General features: G+C 32.4%; 1 protein-coding gene across 1 annotated transcript; it reads left to right on the forward strand.

Annotated features, from left to right (window-relative positions):
• The first annotated feature begins 13752 nt into the window (after positions 1-13752).
• On the forward strand, positions 13753-16004 carry rswl (tRNA methyltransferase roswell). The gene is made up of 4 exons (XM_073956881.1): positions 13753-13846; positions 14385-15056; positions 15121-15487; positions 15565-16004. The coding sequence occupies exons 2-4, from the start codon at positions 14479-14481 to the stop codon at positions 15958-15960; spliced, it is 1341 nt and encodes a 446-aa protein (XP_073812982.1). The 5' UTR covers positions 13753-13846; positions 14385-14478; the 3' UTR covers positions 15961-16004.
• The last annotated feature ends 218 nt before the right edge of the window (positions 16005-16222 follow it).

Below are 16222 nucleotides of genomic sequence, written 5' to 3' on the forward strand. Positions count from 1 at the left end.
AGTAAAACCGGCAAAAGTAGCAAAAGTTGTAAAATGCTCACATATGAATTGTATGGTGTCAGAAGTAAAGGAACGCTTTTCGAGTAAAAAGTGGCAAAACTTGAAGATTCTTGCACGTAAAGGAACAGAGCTTTTATTTTTGAAAATTGTAAAACCGCCAAAAGTAGTAAACGTTGTAAACCACAGCCGACCAAGAAGAGGGCACACAAAATTCTCAATATTTGCAACTTTTGACAGTGTGTTAGTAACGTTGTATGCACGTATGCTGCAAAACAAAAACAAATCAAAACATTTTTGTGCTCTTTCGTTGCGTTCGGGTCGTGTGTGTGTGAATTGCCGAAAAACTTCGTAACTTTAACAATATCAAAGCACGACATTGTTGTAAACTGCTCCCACATGAATTGTGAGGGGTCTGAAGTAAAGGAACGCCGTTCAAATAAAAAGTGGTAAAACTTGAAGATTCTTGCACATAAATGAACATAGCTATTGTGAAGCGAGTGAAATATTAGGTTAGTTAACTTTGCAAGTAAAAAGTACTTGCAAGTTCTTGCAACCACCTATTCTTACGTTAAGATGGCAGATCGTGTTCAATAATATAGAAAAATATGGGAATCAGATATTTTATTGAAGAAATGGACAAAGATTTGTATTTGCGATTTTTTTTAATTTCTCTCTTTCTGTGAAACAATTAATAATTTTTGGCGTTTTCGTAGTGTATTTTGGTCTTTGTCAGTAGAGATTTGTGGTGGTTTTTAACACAATTTGTCTGTAGCGATTTTTGGCTCGGAGCAGTTGGCATCCTTGGTAGTAGCAGGTTTAAAAAAGAGAATAATAGTACGTTTATATATAACCAGATTAACCCTGCTACTACGTTAGAAAAAAATCACAAACGTTATGTTAGGGGCATTTGATGACCCGTTTATTGAAAAAAGTATGTATATAGTATACATTTGTAAAAGGTTTTTAAGGCGTGGGATAATAGCTTAAAGTGTTTATTAGAGAAATTTTTTGTCTGATCACTAATAAATTCAGTAAAGAACTAAAAATATACATAAATTCTATGTCAATATTGTCGGCAAAAAATCTGTTACTGAACTGAAAGCATTAGGATTCGTTGTTATTGAATGTACAAATTACAACAATAAATGTCAATTTTTTGTATTCTTTATTTATTTTTTGTTTTGTTGTCATCTAAAACAAGAAAAATATGTAAGGAAAATGCTAAAAAAATAAAATTAAATTTTGACATGCCACATTATATACGCACGGGGTCATAAAATGACCCTAACATGTTATGTGTATACACATGCAATATATAGACTTCTAAGCACAAAATATTGATGAAACTAATTGATTTCAGTATATCTCAAAAATTCATGCACTGAGTAGTAAGGACTTTTAATTATATCCCACCAGTAAAACATACGGTGATGATAAATACGATTTGGGTCATCAAATGACCCCAACGTAATAGCAGGGTTAAACAAACCCACAGGGTTTTAAATGTCAATTTCATTGTCCGCGTTTACACGTTCAAAGTGAATGGGAAAGAAAATTGAGTTTTTGGGTGGGAGCGGTGTAAGAAAGAGCAAGGAGGGGCTCTTTGCTCTCCCCTCTCTCCCAAAAAACTCAATTTTCTTTCCCATTAACTTTGAACGTGTAAACACGGACATTACATATTCGTCAAACAAATCCTCATAAAGAAGGTTAACCCTGCAAAAGGCTATAATATAAACATGGCCTAATGCCATGTTTATACTTGAGCTCTAAAATCCGCTGGATTTCACGAAATCCTGAAATACACCCCGGTGTTTACACTTATTGTTTTGTTGATTTCGAACATATCACAATAATCAAGGTAGATGCATATGCGCAGCTGATCGAACATGAATTTTCAAAACAAGTTTTTGTAAATTGAATTAGTCATCAAAAATATACGACAATATAGAACTTTACTTTATTTCGAAAATTATCGTAAAATTATCTATATATCGTATAAATTGTGTATAGTACTAACAAATAAAAAAATACAAAATGATTTTATCAGACATCATAATAAAAAATTTTGATAGATAAAATTTGTGTTCAGAACTTGGAAAATATTAATACCTGCAGCAGTTTTCCCGTTTAGTGCTAAAAATGCGTTCCCCTACTCCGAAATATAGCAAGATTTGCACTTCTCTTTAAACAAAAATAGCGTCGAATAACACCCTATTCTTCTGTTTTCTGCCATACACTTTTGGCATAGTAGACACTAGCAACATGTTCATTATCATCTAAATACGATAGTTGATACGTTGATTTTGACATTTCTGCTGCAGTTTTTGCAAGTTCCGTCACTTTTTTTGTTCCCGTATTTTTTTTTAAGAAATTTGTATGGGGAAGCAATTCTTGACAATTCGCTCTTTTTTCTAACATTACCATTAAAAAAGTACGAGAACACAATGAAAAATAGCATTGTAACAAAGTAATTTAAAATTTTTTTCATATTGTTTACAAATTTTGATACTAAATTTTTTTGTTGCAGCAATTGACCATCTACCTTGTTTATTGTGATACATGAAAAGTGTTGCAACTTTTGGTACTTTTTTAGGCAAAAACAGGGTTGTATATCATGTGTATTGTGATTTCGATGTTGATTTCGCTGAAATCACGAAATGAGATGATTTCATTTTTGTATGCGAAATCATGATAAATTTTGCATGATTCCGCGCGAAATCACGAAACGCCTTCGAAATCACGAATAGACGCCGAATGTAAACCAAACATAACAAAGAATTTTCTAATGAAAATTTTCTATGAGCGTTTTCAGACGATAGGGTTTGACTGCTCAAAATCGCGTTGGCTGTTTTGATTGTCATTCGTAATTTTCATATCCAGTGTTGCGTTTTTGAAGTCATTTTATATAAGCGTACTTTTTGTACAAAAAGAAGTACGGTTTTACATAAAGGTACCTAAAATTTTTATGTGCGTATTGTATTTGAACATTTTAGCTTTGTTCCTTTACTATTTTTATGGTAATGTTTGGTTTACATTCGGCGTCTTTTCGTGATTTCGAAGGCGTTTCGTGATTTCGCGCGGAATCAAGCAAAATTTATCATGATTTCGCATACAAAAATGAAATCATCTCATTTCGTGATTTCAGCGAAATCAACATCGAAATCGCAGTACACATGATATACAACCCTGTTATTGCCTGAAAAAGTACCAAAAGTTGCAACACTTTTCACGTATCACAATAAACAAGGTAGATGTTCAATTGATGCAACAAAAAATTTTAGTATCAAAATTTGTAAACAATGTGAAAAAAATATTAAATTACTTTGTCACAAGGCTATTTTTCAGTGTGTTATTGTACTTTTGTAATGGTAATGTTAGAAAAAAGAGCGAATTGTCGATTTCCCATACACATTTCTTAAAAAATAATGGAACGAAAAAATTACGGAAATTGCAAAAACTGCAGCAAATCAACGTATCAGCTATCGTATTCAGATGTTAATGAACATGTTGCTAGTTTCTTCTATGCCAAAATTGTATGGCAAAAAACAGGAGAAAAGGGTGTTATTCGGCGCTGTTTTTTTTTTAAAGAGAAGTGCAAGTCTTGCTAAACTTCGGAGTACGGGAACGCATTTTTAGCACTAATTTTCGAAATAAAGTTGTAAAGTTCTATATTGTCGTATATTTTTGATGACTAATTCAATTTACAACAACTTGTTTTGAAAATTCATGTTCGATCAGCTGCGCATATGCATCTACCTTGATCATTGTGATATGTTTGAAATCAACAAAAAAAATAAGTGTAAACACCGGTATGTATTTCAGGATTTCGTGAAATCCAGTGGATTTTAGAGCGCAAGTGTAAACTTGGCATAAGGGTGGTAAAAGAGAAAAGTGTCAAAATTGCTCTCTCATGAACATTTTTACCAGAAAAGTAAAGGAACGGAAAAATGGTATATCTGGCAGCAATGTCAAAAGGAAACATAAAAAATCAATTTTCGTCTTTTATTTCACAGTTTTTAATTTAGTTTTGTCAGCTTTCGACTTTTTCTTCTGTTTATCGTCTATTTGTGAAATAATCGTCAAACAAAAGTCGTAAAATCAGTTCTGCCATTTTTTACCTGCAGAAATTTTGCTGGTAGCCTGTGGTAGAAGAGAAAGCCATTTTCGCTCTCTCACCACTCTCATTCTCTTAAAAATTGCTTCCAGTTTTGCCACTTTTCGGGGTTAAGGAACGCTTTGCAGGTTAAAAATGGTAACAAATGGCAAAAATGGTAACCTTAGGTAAGTAAAGGAACACAGCTTTTAAAATAGAGTAATTCTTGTGAATCCCATAAAGCAGGTAAAACGAATAATTTTTAACACCTAAGGGTAAGATGATACCTGTGTTACCGGCGTAAGGGGTACTTTATGTTTTTTACATATGAGTTGTACTTCTGCCATACAAATGTATATGCAAAGTGACAACTCATATGTGAAAATCATATCGTGTAAAGTACACATAAAACAAGAAAGATATTTTTGAAGTAAGGAAATTCCTTCTCATTTTATACAAAGAACTCTGTCCATAACATTTTTTATTTCAAAACATTTAAAATAATTTCAATTGCGAAAAATATAAAATAAATAAATTTAAAAATGATAACATTTACATGAACAATTTTTTGCATAATACTACAAATACAAAAATATTTTTTGAACATATTTATCAAAATAGTACCTCTTGTACGTCTTCGCTCACTTACTTCCACATTTTGTTTCAACACTGACACAATTTATGAATGACAATTAAAACGGACAACGCGTTTTTGAGCAGTCAAACCCTACCCAGCAAAAAAGTTTGGAAGTAGTGCAATGCAGAGTTAGGGTTTCAATACATCTTTCGATGCAGTCCACACGGAGTTATGAAGAATGTACTCCGCTCGATATATTTTAGAAGCACTCGCTTAAAGATCCCTAGCCAAGGAAACCAATTTTTTGATCCCTACAGTCCCAGTCTTTTTTTTTCTGAACACAAGAAATAGTTTCTAAAATTATAAGAATTTGTTTAAAAAAATAAAGAAACACAAACTAAAGATGCGAACATTGCTGTAATTCACAAAACGCAAATTATTTTTGAAGTGGAGTTGGAGTTTTTTGGGCATCTGTAGTGGGATTCTGTAACTTTTTTTTCTACCGAACCGATATTGATAATTAACGAAAATTTTCGGTTGAATTACCGAAAGTGCTATTCTATATTTCAATGTTATCGATACAAAAATGTTACCGACGAATATCGGTAGAATGCCGGAATTTTAAAGAAGATGCAGGTCATTTCAAAATGGAATGAAAAAAAAAATCACACTTTAAACGACATAATGCTTATTCAAAATTAACATAATTCAAATTTCTAATGAAATTATATAAATCACAATTGTATATAAAATTATTATTTTTCAAATTACATGTAGAAAAATTCAAACTAAAAATTAAAAATCGTAGTAAAAACTATAAATGTACGTTTACATATAACTATATTTATTTTATTTTTTTATTTATTCCAGTGGATTTTTATTGTCAAATCCATTGGGTATACATATAAATTCTCATAACCCGACAAGTTCTAATGTAAACGTGGTGTAATATTCGACAAATTGGTTGAATTGTTTTTTGTTTTCAGAATTTTTATGATGTGGAGGGGTATTTTTAATAAGATCCAATATAGAGTGAAAAAGAAGATGTAGAATCCCAACATTTAATATGTATATATTGAACAGGAATATTTAAATGGTGTATATTGATCTGTTATTTCAGAATAACGTATTATCAGGGATATATTGAACAGGAATATTTAAATGGTGTATATTGATCTGTTATTTCAGAATTACGTATTATCAGGGAATATGACGACCATGGTGATATTCTTTCATTTATTGTTGATGCTAATCGAAGCCACCAATAAAGTTTTATATGGGTAGAAACTCTTACGGAATATATCCTTAAACATATTTTAGTTATTATTTTCTCAGAAATTTTTCGCGCAATTCTGGAGGTTACCAAATGACCCCCAATTTCATCCATTATTTTATAAAATGTATACATTTCCAATTCGTAAATTGCCATAAGCTTCCTATTAATTAGACTGAAAGGATCCACCATATGTCGCAGAATTTTCTTTTTTATGCCTAAAGAAAAATATATCTCAGCTTACCTTTTTATTTGGCATAATATATATTCCAAAATTATTTATTAAAATTTTGATTTTTATTGATTTTTTTGTTTAAAATGTGAAAATTCTTTTATGTCGGTAGACTTAACGACTCCTTTTTTTCGTCGGTAACTGACCGATGATTTTCGATAATTACCGACATAAAAATCGGTAGAATTTGTATACAGAATAGCACTTACCGACAAATATCGCTAACTATCGACATTTGTCGTTAATTCCATCGGTAGAGAGTTACAGAATCCCACTACTAAATTGGAGTTGGAGGAAAAATGAAAAACCATTTGGATGATGAAGCAATATCAGTTGCGTTGTCATAAAAAGCAGAGCAAAGGAAGTAAACTCAGTTACGAGAGTTTTCATAATTTGTGTTAATGTAATAAAGTTAATATTCGTTTTTTAAACGAATAAGCAATGTATGTATTTTTTATTTTGGGATATTTGCAATGGCTTGCATTTTATAGCATCTTTAGACTGCATTTAAATTCAATCCAAAACACTACATCAAAGGCTGTGATTTGGATCGAAAATCGAGTGCATCCTAGCTGTGTTCCGTGGAAGCAAAATGGAGTGCATCCTAGCTGCGCGCTCTCTTGTAAAATTCATAGAAAAAGATGTACTCCAGCGGCAATTGTTCTAGCGATTTAACTGCATCCGTGGATGCAAACTTTTTGCTGGGTATCGTCTGAAAACTCTCATAGTTTGGCGTTAGACCAATTAGAGCTGGCAAAAAAAATCGATGGCACTATCTATAATATTGATATTTATTTTAAAAATTCAATATCGATAAAGAGTTTTGACTATCGATTTTATCGGATGAAATATCGACCAATAACTACGAATAAATTGCTTATTTCCCCATTCTATGAGCTAACGACGATTTTTCTACGTTTTCACACGAACACATCTTTCGGTAAAATAAAATGTATTTTTTACATTTTTTATAAAATAAAAGCAATTGTTTATTCTCCTTTATATTTCTGTGAACTACTCTTGCATAATTTCAAGAAAATCATTGACATTTCCGCCATATTCATCTCCAAATTAATGGCGATGACAACTTAACGATAATATCGATAGCAATCGATATTTTAAAACATTATATCGGAAATATGTAATGTAGGCAATATCGATGGTTTGCCAGCTCTACTCCGAACGACGAATAAATTGGAGCGTTTTCAGACGATAGGGTTTGACTGCTCAAAAACGCGTTGTCCGTTTTGGTTCTCATTCGCAAACTGTGCCAGTGTTGAAACGAAAACGTACATAAAGTACTTTGTTGATAAATTCGTTCATGAAATATTTTTTATTTATTTTATATTATAGGTACAAACATTACTTCAAGAACATGTTATGATTTTTTAATTAATTTCTTTTATAGTTTTCGTAATTGAGATTATTTTAAATGTTTTGAAATAAAAAAATGTTCGAACAGAATTGTTTGTATAAAAGGGGGCGAAAAAATGCTGTAAGAAGTAAAATACACACATAAACCTTTTTGGTACATTTATGTAAAACCGTACTTCTTTTTGTTCAAAAAGTACGCTTGTATAAAATGACTTCAAAAACGCAACACTAGATGTGAAAATTACGAATGAGAGTCAAAACGGAAACCACGTTTTTGAGCAGTCAAACACTATCGTCTGAAAACGCTCTTGGTCTGTTCCAGTACTGCAAGAATCTACTAATTGGTCTGTTGTAGTACTGCCAGAATCTATGTTATCGTAGTAAAAAGTCGTAGCTTCTTGAAGGTTCTGGAACAGAGCATGGTACAATTACTTAGAGGTAGTTTACACTATCTATCATTGTTATATGACACGAAATAAATACATTCCATATCTACCCACGCAGGCAATGTGGAGACCTAATTTTATTACATGTTTGCTGGTGTGGACGCACAAAGTAAATGGCGTAAGGAAAATCCCCAATATTGCACATATTAGCGACAACATGATGGAACAAGAAGGTGTTACATCAAATCATGTCAAAGGTCACAATAATACATTACTGTGAATTTCTTGTTTACATTTTGTATGCGATTTTATTCACAATAACGCATTTTGGCAACTGGTATGAAGATCAGGTGTTTTTGGCGTTACACCTTAAGGGCTGTTTACACCATCTATCAATGTCATATGAGCTGTCATTTCTTTCACCCATTCGACATTCTCTATGTTTGTCAAAATTGACGTCATCCATACAACTTTCAATTTGTGCGTTCATACCTACAAGTGTTATTTTCGTACGACATAACCTATACATATAAAAACAGCTGTTTTTGTCATTGATTACATTTATTGTTGAGTTGCAAATTTGCGCAAATTTTAATTTTGGTTAAGGGTTGTTTACACCATCTATCAATGTCGTATGAGATGCCAAATTTTCTACCTGCGAATGTTGTACACATATGGTCTGTTCCAGTACTGCAAGAATCTACTAATTTTGACTATTTTTTCCGATAACATAAAGGAAAAAATGTTATCGTAGTAAAAAATAGTAGCTTCTTGCAGGTTTTGGAACACAGCAATAGTGTAACCACTATGAAAATTTTCAACTATCAAAATGATTTGGCAACTCATATGTAATTTTTTCATTTAGGGAGCGCTCTATTTGATACGTCATTCTCGTATGTAAACATAAATTTATCAGTTGTTTTCTGACATTCTCAAACAAAAAATGAAAAACAAAATCTTTTAAAAAAGAAAATGGAAAGTTATTTATATTTAAATATTCAGTAAAGTAAAAAATGGAGTTTACAATGTTATTTTTAGATAGATTGGTCGAAAGAAGCAGTCTTTGAAATGATTGTTTGGTGGCAAAAACATGAATGCCTCTATAACTCCCAACGCCAATTCTACCAATTCAGTTTCCTTCAACCAAAATTAAAATTTGCGCAAAATTGCAACTCAACAATAAATGTAAATAATGACAAAAACAGCTGTTTTTATATTTTTAGGTTATGTCATACGAAAATAACACTTGCAGGTATGAACGCACAAATTGAAAATTGTATGGATGACGTCAATTTTGACAAACATAGAGAATGTCGAATGGGTGAAAGAAATGGCAGCTCATATGACATTGATAGATGGTGTAAACAGCCCTTTAAAGGAAAATGAATATCTAGCATGTTTGTTGTGGTAGAATAGGTTTTTGGGGTTATAGAGGCATTTATGTTTTTGCCACAAAGCAATCATTTCCAAGACTTCTTTCGACCAATCGATCTGAAAATTACATTACAAACACTCTTTGTTTACTTTTATAAATATTTAAATATACATAACTTTCCATTTTCTTTTTTAAAAGATTTTTTTTTGAGAATGCCAGAAAACAGCTGATAAATTTATGTTTACATACAAGAATGCCGTATCAAATAGAGCGCTCCCTAAATGAAAAATTTACATATGAGTTGCCAAATCATTTTGATAGATGAAAATTTTCATAGTGGTCACACTATGTGTACAACATTCGCAGGTAGAAAATTTGACATCTCACACGACATTGATAGATGGTGTAAACAACCCTTTATTATTCCACCATGGCGACTATATAATGATGGAAAATGTCATGTCATATGACATTTACATATAGTGCATCGTACAATTACAAAGGTAGATGCCTCAGCACAGCTGATCGAATCTAAAACGTAAAAAAACTAGGAATGCGCCATGAAAAATCAAAACAAAAAACAACAAGAGACCATTTGGCGAAAATTTTGACAGTTTACATTACAAAAAAGTCGCTTTGTTGTAGCAATTCGCCGATGCATCTACCTTTGTAATTGTACCATGAACATAGCACAATAATACAGGTACAGCGGCAAAGATCTTCATACCAGTTGTCAAAATGCATTATTGTGAATAAAATCACATACAAAATGTAAACAAGCAATTCACAGTAACGCATTATTGTGAGCAAACTTGATGTAACACATTCTTATTCCACGCCCAGCAAAATTTGACGGAATGGGTTCTTTGCGATGACGTGATTTCATGTCATCTTTTGCATTGGTTCAAAGGAAGTCGTGAAAGATCCGATCTTTTCATTAGGATTTGAACCAATGCAAGGGAAGTCGTGAAAGATCCGATCTTTTCATCAGCATTTGTACCCATTCCATCGCTCCAATAGAGATGATGTTTGTGTTTTTATTACACACCTGTTTATTTTCATTTTGGTATGTTCCAGTACTGCAAAAATCTACTAATTTTTACTATTTTTTCCGATAACATAAAGGAAAAATTGTTATCGTAGTAAAAATAAGTAGATTCTTGCAGTTTCTGGAACAGACCAAAGTGTTAGAACTGTCGTCGTGATTTCGTCTTACGTTTCCTGCATATCAAACAACTAAAACTTCTAAACAATTAGTATTATATGAAGTCCCAACCATCGAGCTAAAAATAGAATCGGACTGCACACATTGCTATTTTAAAAGTTCCCTTGTCTGTTCTAAATCTGACATAGAATGAAATCAATCAAATCTCGCTTCTTGGTATTTGAAACGAAACGAAAAGGAACAAGAATCTGAAAATAAAGAAGAAACTACTTTTGGAAAGAAACAACTAAAAATAAATGAATTAAGCATAAATGGTATTTTCCATAAAAAGTCTCTCCTCCCCGTTCGTTACATTTTGTTCTTAGAGATCCCTAAAGCAAGCCGGGTTGTAGATCCCTACATATTTCCGTCACTAAACAAAAGAGTATAAATTATCAAAATGTTGTTATAAAATAACCAAATTATAAAATAAAAGTATTTACGAAAAAAAAATACTTAAAGGAGTGCATTTGGAGTCCATGTTGAAATCTGAACTGGTGGTGGGAAGATAATTGAAAAAACCTTTTGTAAGATGAAAGAATATCAGTTGCGGAGAACGGAGGAAGTAATCTTTTGCGTTGCAGCGGTGGTGATTACATTGCAATTTTGGATGTAAACTTTTGAAAAAATAAACTGATAAATTCATTGTAGTTATTTCATGAATTCGTTTGAATTAATAAAGAGTTTTGTTTTTCATGAAAACCATATTTCAATACAGCATTTCCATTTTCCAAACAAGACATGAAAATTTCATGCCAAGGGGTTGGTGAAAATGACATGCCAAAGCATTGGTTAAAATGACATGTCAAAGCATGGGTGAAAATGACGTGTCAAAGCATTGGTGAAAATGACATGTCAAATCATTGGTGGAAATGACATGCCAAAGCATTGGTGGAAATGACATGTCAACGCATTGGTTAAAATGACATGCTTAGGATCCAGAAAATAACGTCATCTTTTGGGGTCCACGCTCATATAAAATTCATCGATGAAGATGCTAAAAAGATGACATGCTAGATCACTTGCACCCATGATTGAATGTCATCTTTGGCATCGAACATTTTGCTGGTACCATGATGTCAAACGTCAAATTTGCTCACAATAATGCATTGCTGTGAATTGCTTGTTTACATTTTGTATGTGATTTTATTCACAATAACGCATTTTGACAACTGTAGTGGGATTCTGTAACTTTTTTTTCTACCGAACCGATATTGATAATTAACGAAAATTTTCGGTTGAATTACCGAAAGTGCTATTCTGTATTTCAATGTTATCGATACAAAAATGTTACCGACGAATATCGGTAGAATGACGGAATTTTAAAGAAGATGCAGGTCATTTCAAAATGGAATGAAAAAAAAATCACACTTTAAACGACATAATGCTTATTCAAAATTAACATAATTCAAATTTCTAATGAAATTATATAAATCACAATTGTATATAAAATTATTATTTTTCAAATTACATGTAGAAAAATTCAAACTAAAAATTAAAAATCGTAGGAAAAACTATAAATGTACGTTTACATATAACTATATTTATTTTATTTTTTTATTTATTCCAGTGGATTTTTATTGTCAAATCCATTGGGTATACGTACATATAAATTCTCATAACCCGACAAGTTCTAATGTAAACGTGGTGTAATATTTGACAAATTGGTTGAATTGTTTTTTGTTTTCAGAATTTTTATGATGTTGAGGGGTATTTTTAGTAAGATCGAATATAGAGTGAAAAAGAAGATGTATAATTCTAACATTTAATATGTGTATTTTGAACAGGATTTTTCAAAATTTTTTATTGATCTGTTATTTCAGAATTACGTATTATCAGGGAATATGACGAACATGGTGATATTCTTTCTTTTATTGTTGATGCTAATCGAAGCCACCAATAAATTTTTATCTGGATAGAAACTGTTACGGAATATATCCTTAAACATATTTTGTTCGTACTGAAAATAGTTATTTTCTCAGAAATTTTTCGCGCAATTCTGGAGGTTACCAAATGACCCACAATTTCATCCATTATTTTATAAAATGTATCCATTTCCAATTCGTAAAGTGTCATAAGCTTCCTATTAATTAGACTGAATCGATCCACCATATGTCGCAGAATTATTTTCTTTTTTATGCGTAAAGAAAAATATATCTCAGATTACATTTTTTATTTGGCATAATATATATTCCAAAATCATTTCTTAAAATTTTGATTTTTATTGATTTTTTTGTTTAAAATACGAAAATTCTTTTATGTCGGTAGACTTAACGACTCCTTTTTTTTCGTCGGTAACTGACCGATGATTTTCGATAATTACCGACATAAAAATCGGTAGAATTTGTATACAGAATAGCACTTACCGACAAATATCGCTAACTATCGACATTTGTCGTTAATTCCATCGGTAGAGAGTTACAGAATCCCACTACTGGTATGAAGATCATCTGTTTTTGGCGTTACACCTTATTATTTCACCATGGTTACACCTTAGTCGATGGTCAGACTAGCAAGGTTTCATGAGACCAATTTCGTTAAAGTTTCTTTTCAAATTTCGTTAATGTCCACACACGTTAACGTGAAATTTAAGATCTTTGCGTGTCCTCTTTATTTTACCATTCGCGTTTGTTGTGTTTCTCATACCAATAAAAACAAAAAAAGACATAAATAAACCAAAAAACAACACAAAATAACTAACATTAATAATTAAATTTATATTAATAGTTAAATTTTCACTATTTCATTAATTAAATGTTTTTATTAAATATATTTATGTTTGTTTTGTTGTTAACGTTTGCTTGAGAAAATAAAAATGAAAGAAAATTGAAGAAAAAATCTTGCAACGAAGAACAAGAAGAGGCAACACAACAAACACAGAAAACCATGTACATGGGTTTCACTACTTCATACCCCTCGCCTATAAACTTGACGTCGCCATGTTGAAATCGTGCTAGTCTGACCATCGACTTAATATTCCACCATGGTGAATTCCTAGTTTTTTGACGTTTTAGATTCGAACAGCTGGGCTGAGGCATCTACCATGGTACAATTACAAAGGTAGATGCATCGGCGAGTTGCTACAACAAAGCAAGCATGTAATTGTACCATGGCATCTACCTAATGCTAAGTTTACATTTACAAAATCCACTCGATTTCAACTGTCAATTCCATAGCTCAAACGTCAAATGAAATCTCATCTGGATTTCATTTGACGTTTAACCTATGGATTTGACAGTTGAAATCGAGTGGATTTCGTAAATGTAAACCAAGCATAAGTAATTGTATCATGTACCTGTATAATTGTGCCATGAGACGGAATAAACAGCATGGTACAAATACACAGGTAGCCGCATCGACAATTGTTGGTAACATAAGATGTCAAAATTTGACATCAATTCAATGCAATTGACACATTATGTTACCATCAGCTGGCTTGATAATGCTACCTGTATTATTGTACCATGGATAAACAGTAAACCATGGTACAATAAGAAAGGTAGGTGCATCGGCGAATTGCTACAACAAAGCAACTTTTTTAGTAATGTAAACTGTCAAAATTTTCGCCAAATGGTCTCTTGTTGTACATGGTACAATTAGAAAGGTAGATGCCTCAGCCCAGCTGATCGAATCTAAAACGTCAAAAAACTAGGATTCGCCATGAAAAATCAAAACAAAAAACCATATGATTCTGTAAGAAAGAGATGGCATGTCTACACTTGTATAGACAAACACAAGCGATAAAAAGAGACAACAAGAGACCATTTGGCGAAAATTTTGACAGTTTACATTACAAAAAAAGTTGCTTTGTTGTAGCAATTCGCCGATGCATCTACCTTTCTTATTGTACCATGTTATTGTACCATGCAGTAAACATATGTTCTGTGTTATTTAAGAATTAAACACAGACACCACACAGACCGCGGAAAGTTAAGAAAGACATTCCTAGATATTGCAAAAGAAAATGTTAAAATTTGTATCCCGCTTTTGTCGAAAGAGTTCTTTAATACGACCAAATGTTAATAATTCCGTTTGTAGCTTTCGAAGCTTTTCATCTAACGAAGAAAATGTGACAAATAATTGTCCCCCGGTAACAAAGGAAAATATCAATCCTTTTGCTCAAAATAAACCCATGACGGGTGACAACAATAGAGTTTTGACTGCAAGCACAGAAGGAGGTATAGGAAGTATGGACGAAAAGGAGCGACGTTTAAAAGTTCTTCAGTTGGAGGTCGATATTGCCAATCAAGAGGGGAGAAGAGTGCCTACATTAGATTTCTTCACTGGTGAACACTGGGAACATGTGCTAACGCTGCCATCAAAATCTGCAAGAATGAAATATTATGGATTTTTGTGGCAGGTTGAGATGAAAAAACAAGCCAAACAACGCAAAAAGGAAGAAAAGGCTATTGCAACTCAAGAGCGTCTGGACAAATTGCGCGAGGAACGTGAAAATAACGACCATATTATATATGGACTTGGTCATGTTTCAATGTTTTTGCGAATTTATGACTCTACAATAAATAATTGGATGAATCACAGGTAATGTAAATTGTCTGGAATAACATCTAAATAATATATTATATCAAAATCTTCCACATAACAGACTCATAAGGGCAATGCAATTTTCCCCGAAGCTCGTTTTAGATTGTTCATATGATGAATATATGACAAAGAGAGAAGCGGAAAATGCTGCAAAACAGCTAATGCTTTGTTTCGCTGACAACCGTTCGCATGACGATCCATTTGATCTACACTATTGTAATGTAAACTTGAAAACTCCTTGCATGAACAAGCTTCAACGCTACATACCTACCATGCTGAATATAGATTTTCCTATGAACGTACATCAGAGATGTTTTACTGAAATTTTTCCCAAAGAAAATATAGTTTATTTGACACCACATTGTCGCACGGACTTGGTGGAATACAATCATGATGATGTGTACGTGGTAGGGGCAATGGTAGACACGGTTAGTATATTCCTAACTTCAATATACATACATATGTAACGAATTAATATTTATGTATATTTTTTATTATATTAAAGGTGAACAATGAACCATTGTCATTGGCAAAAGCTAAGCGACTAGGTTTACGTATGGCTCGTTTGCCTTTGGATAGATACTTGCAATGGGGAGCTGGTTCAGGCAAATCTCTCACCCTTAATCAAATGATAAAAATATTATTAGATTTAAAGCAAACTGGTGACTGGATGACAGCTTTGCGCCATGTTCCACGAAGAAAGTTGTTAGATACACAAATAGAATCGGATCGAACTAGGAGAGATTTAAATAAGCAAGCAAATCAGTTTTCTGTACACATTGATAATATCATGAACGACGAGGATACAGAAACAAAGCCAAATCTGCGTTCACGTAAAAACAATTTGGAATTCAATTTATCAACATGGGGTTCGAAAAGGAAGGAAAAACAACGTTCGTAGTTATAGTTTATGTTAAAATAAATTTGTTATTGTTAAAAACGCAATTTTATTGTTTTTTTTTCGTCCGTAAAATTGCCTTGTTCTTTCGCTTCTTGGTCGCGGCATTTCCACAACAGTTTGTTTGAAGGCGTGTATACCTATTTGTTTCTAACCGGTTTTTAGGTTACAATTCAGCTTTAGGTTATTATTTTAAAGCCCGTGGGCGTAGTATCTACTTTGGCTTCGGAGTATTTTTTCTAAGCTATCTGAAGACTGAAATTTA

Source organism: Musca autumnalis, unplaced genomic scaffold (genome assembly GCF_047663935.1).
Source record: "Musca autumnalis isolate F117 unplaced genomic scaffold, ASM4766393v1 scaffold_5, whole genome shotgun sequence".
Lineage (NCBI taxonomy): Eukaryota > Metazoa > Arthropoda > Insecta > Diptera > Muscidae > Musca > Musca autumnalis.

Excerpts from the sequence above, each read along its gene's own strand:
- rswl (XM_073956881.1), top strand. The coding sequence starts at position 14,479 with ATGTTAAAATTTGTATCCCGCTTTTGTCGAAAGAGTTCTTTAATACGA. Across the intron at positions 15,057-15,120 it reads AATAATTGGATGAATCACAG|ACTCATAAGGGCAATGCAAT; the intron begins GTAATGTAAATT and ends TCCACATAACAG. Across the intron at positions 15,488-15,564 it reads TAGGGGCAATGGTAGACACG|GTGAACAATGAACCATTGTC; the intron begins GTTAGTATATTC and ends ATTATATTAAAG.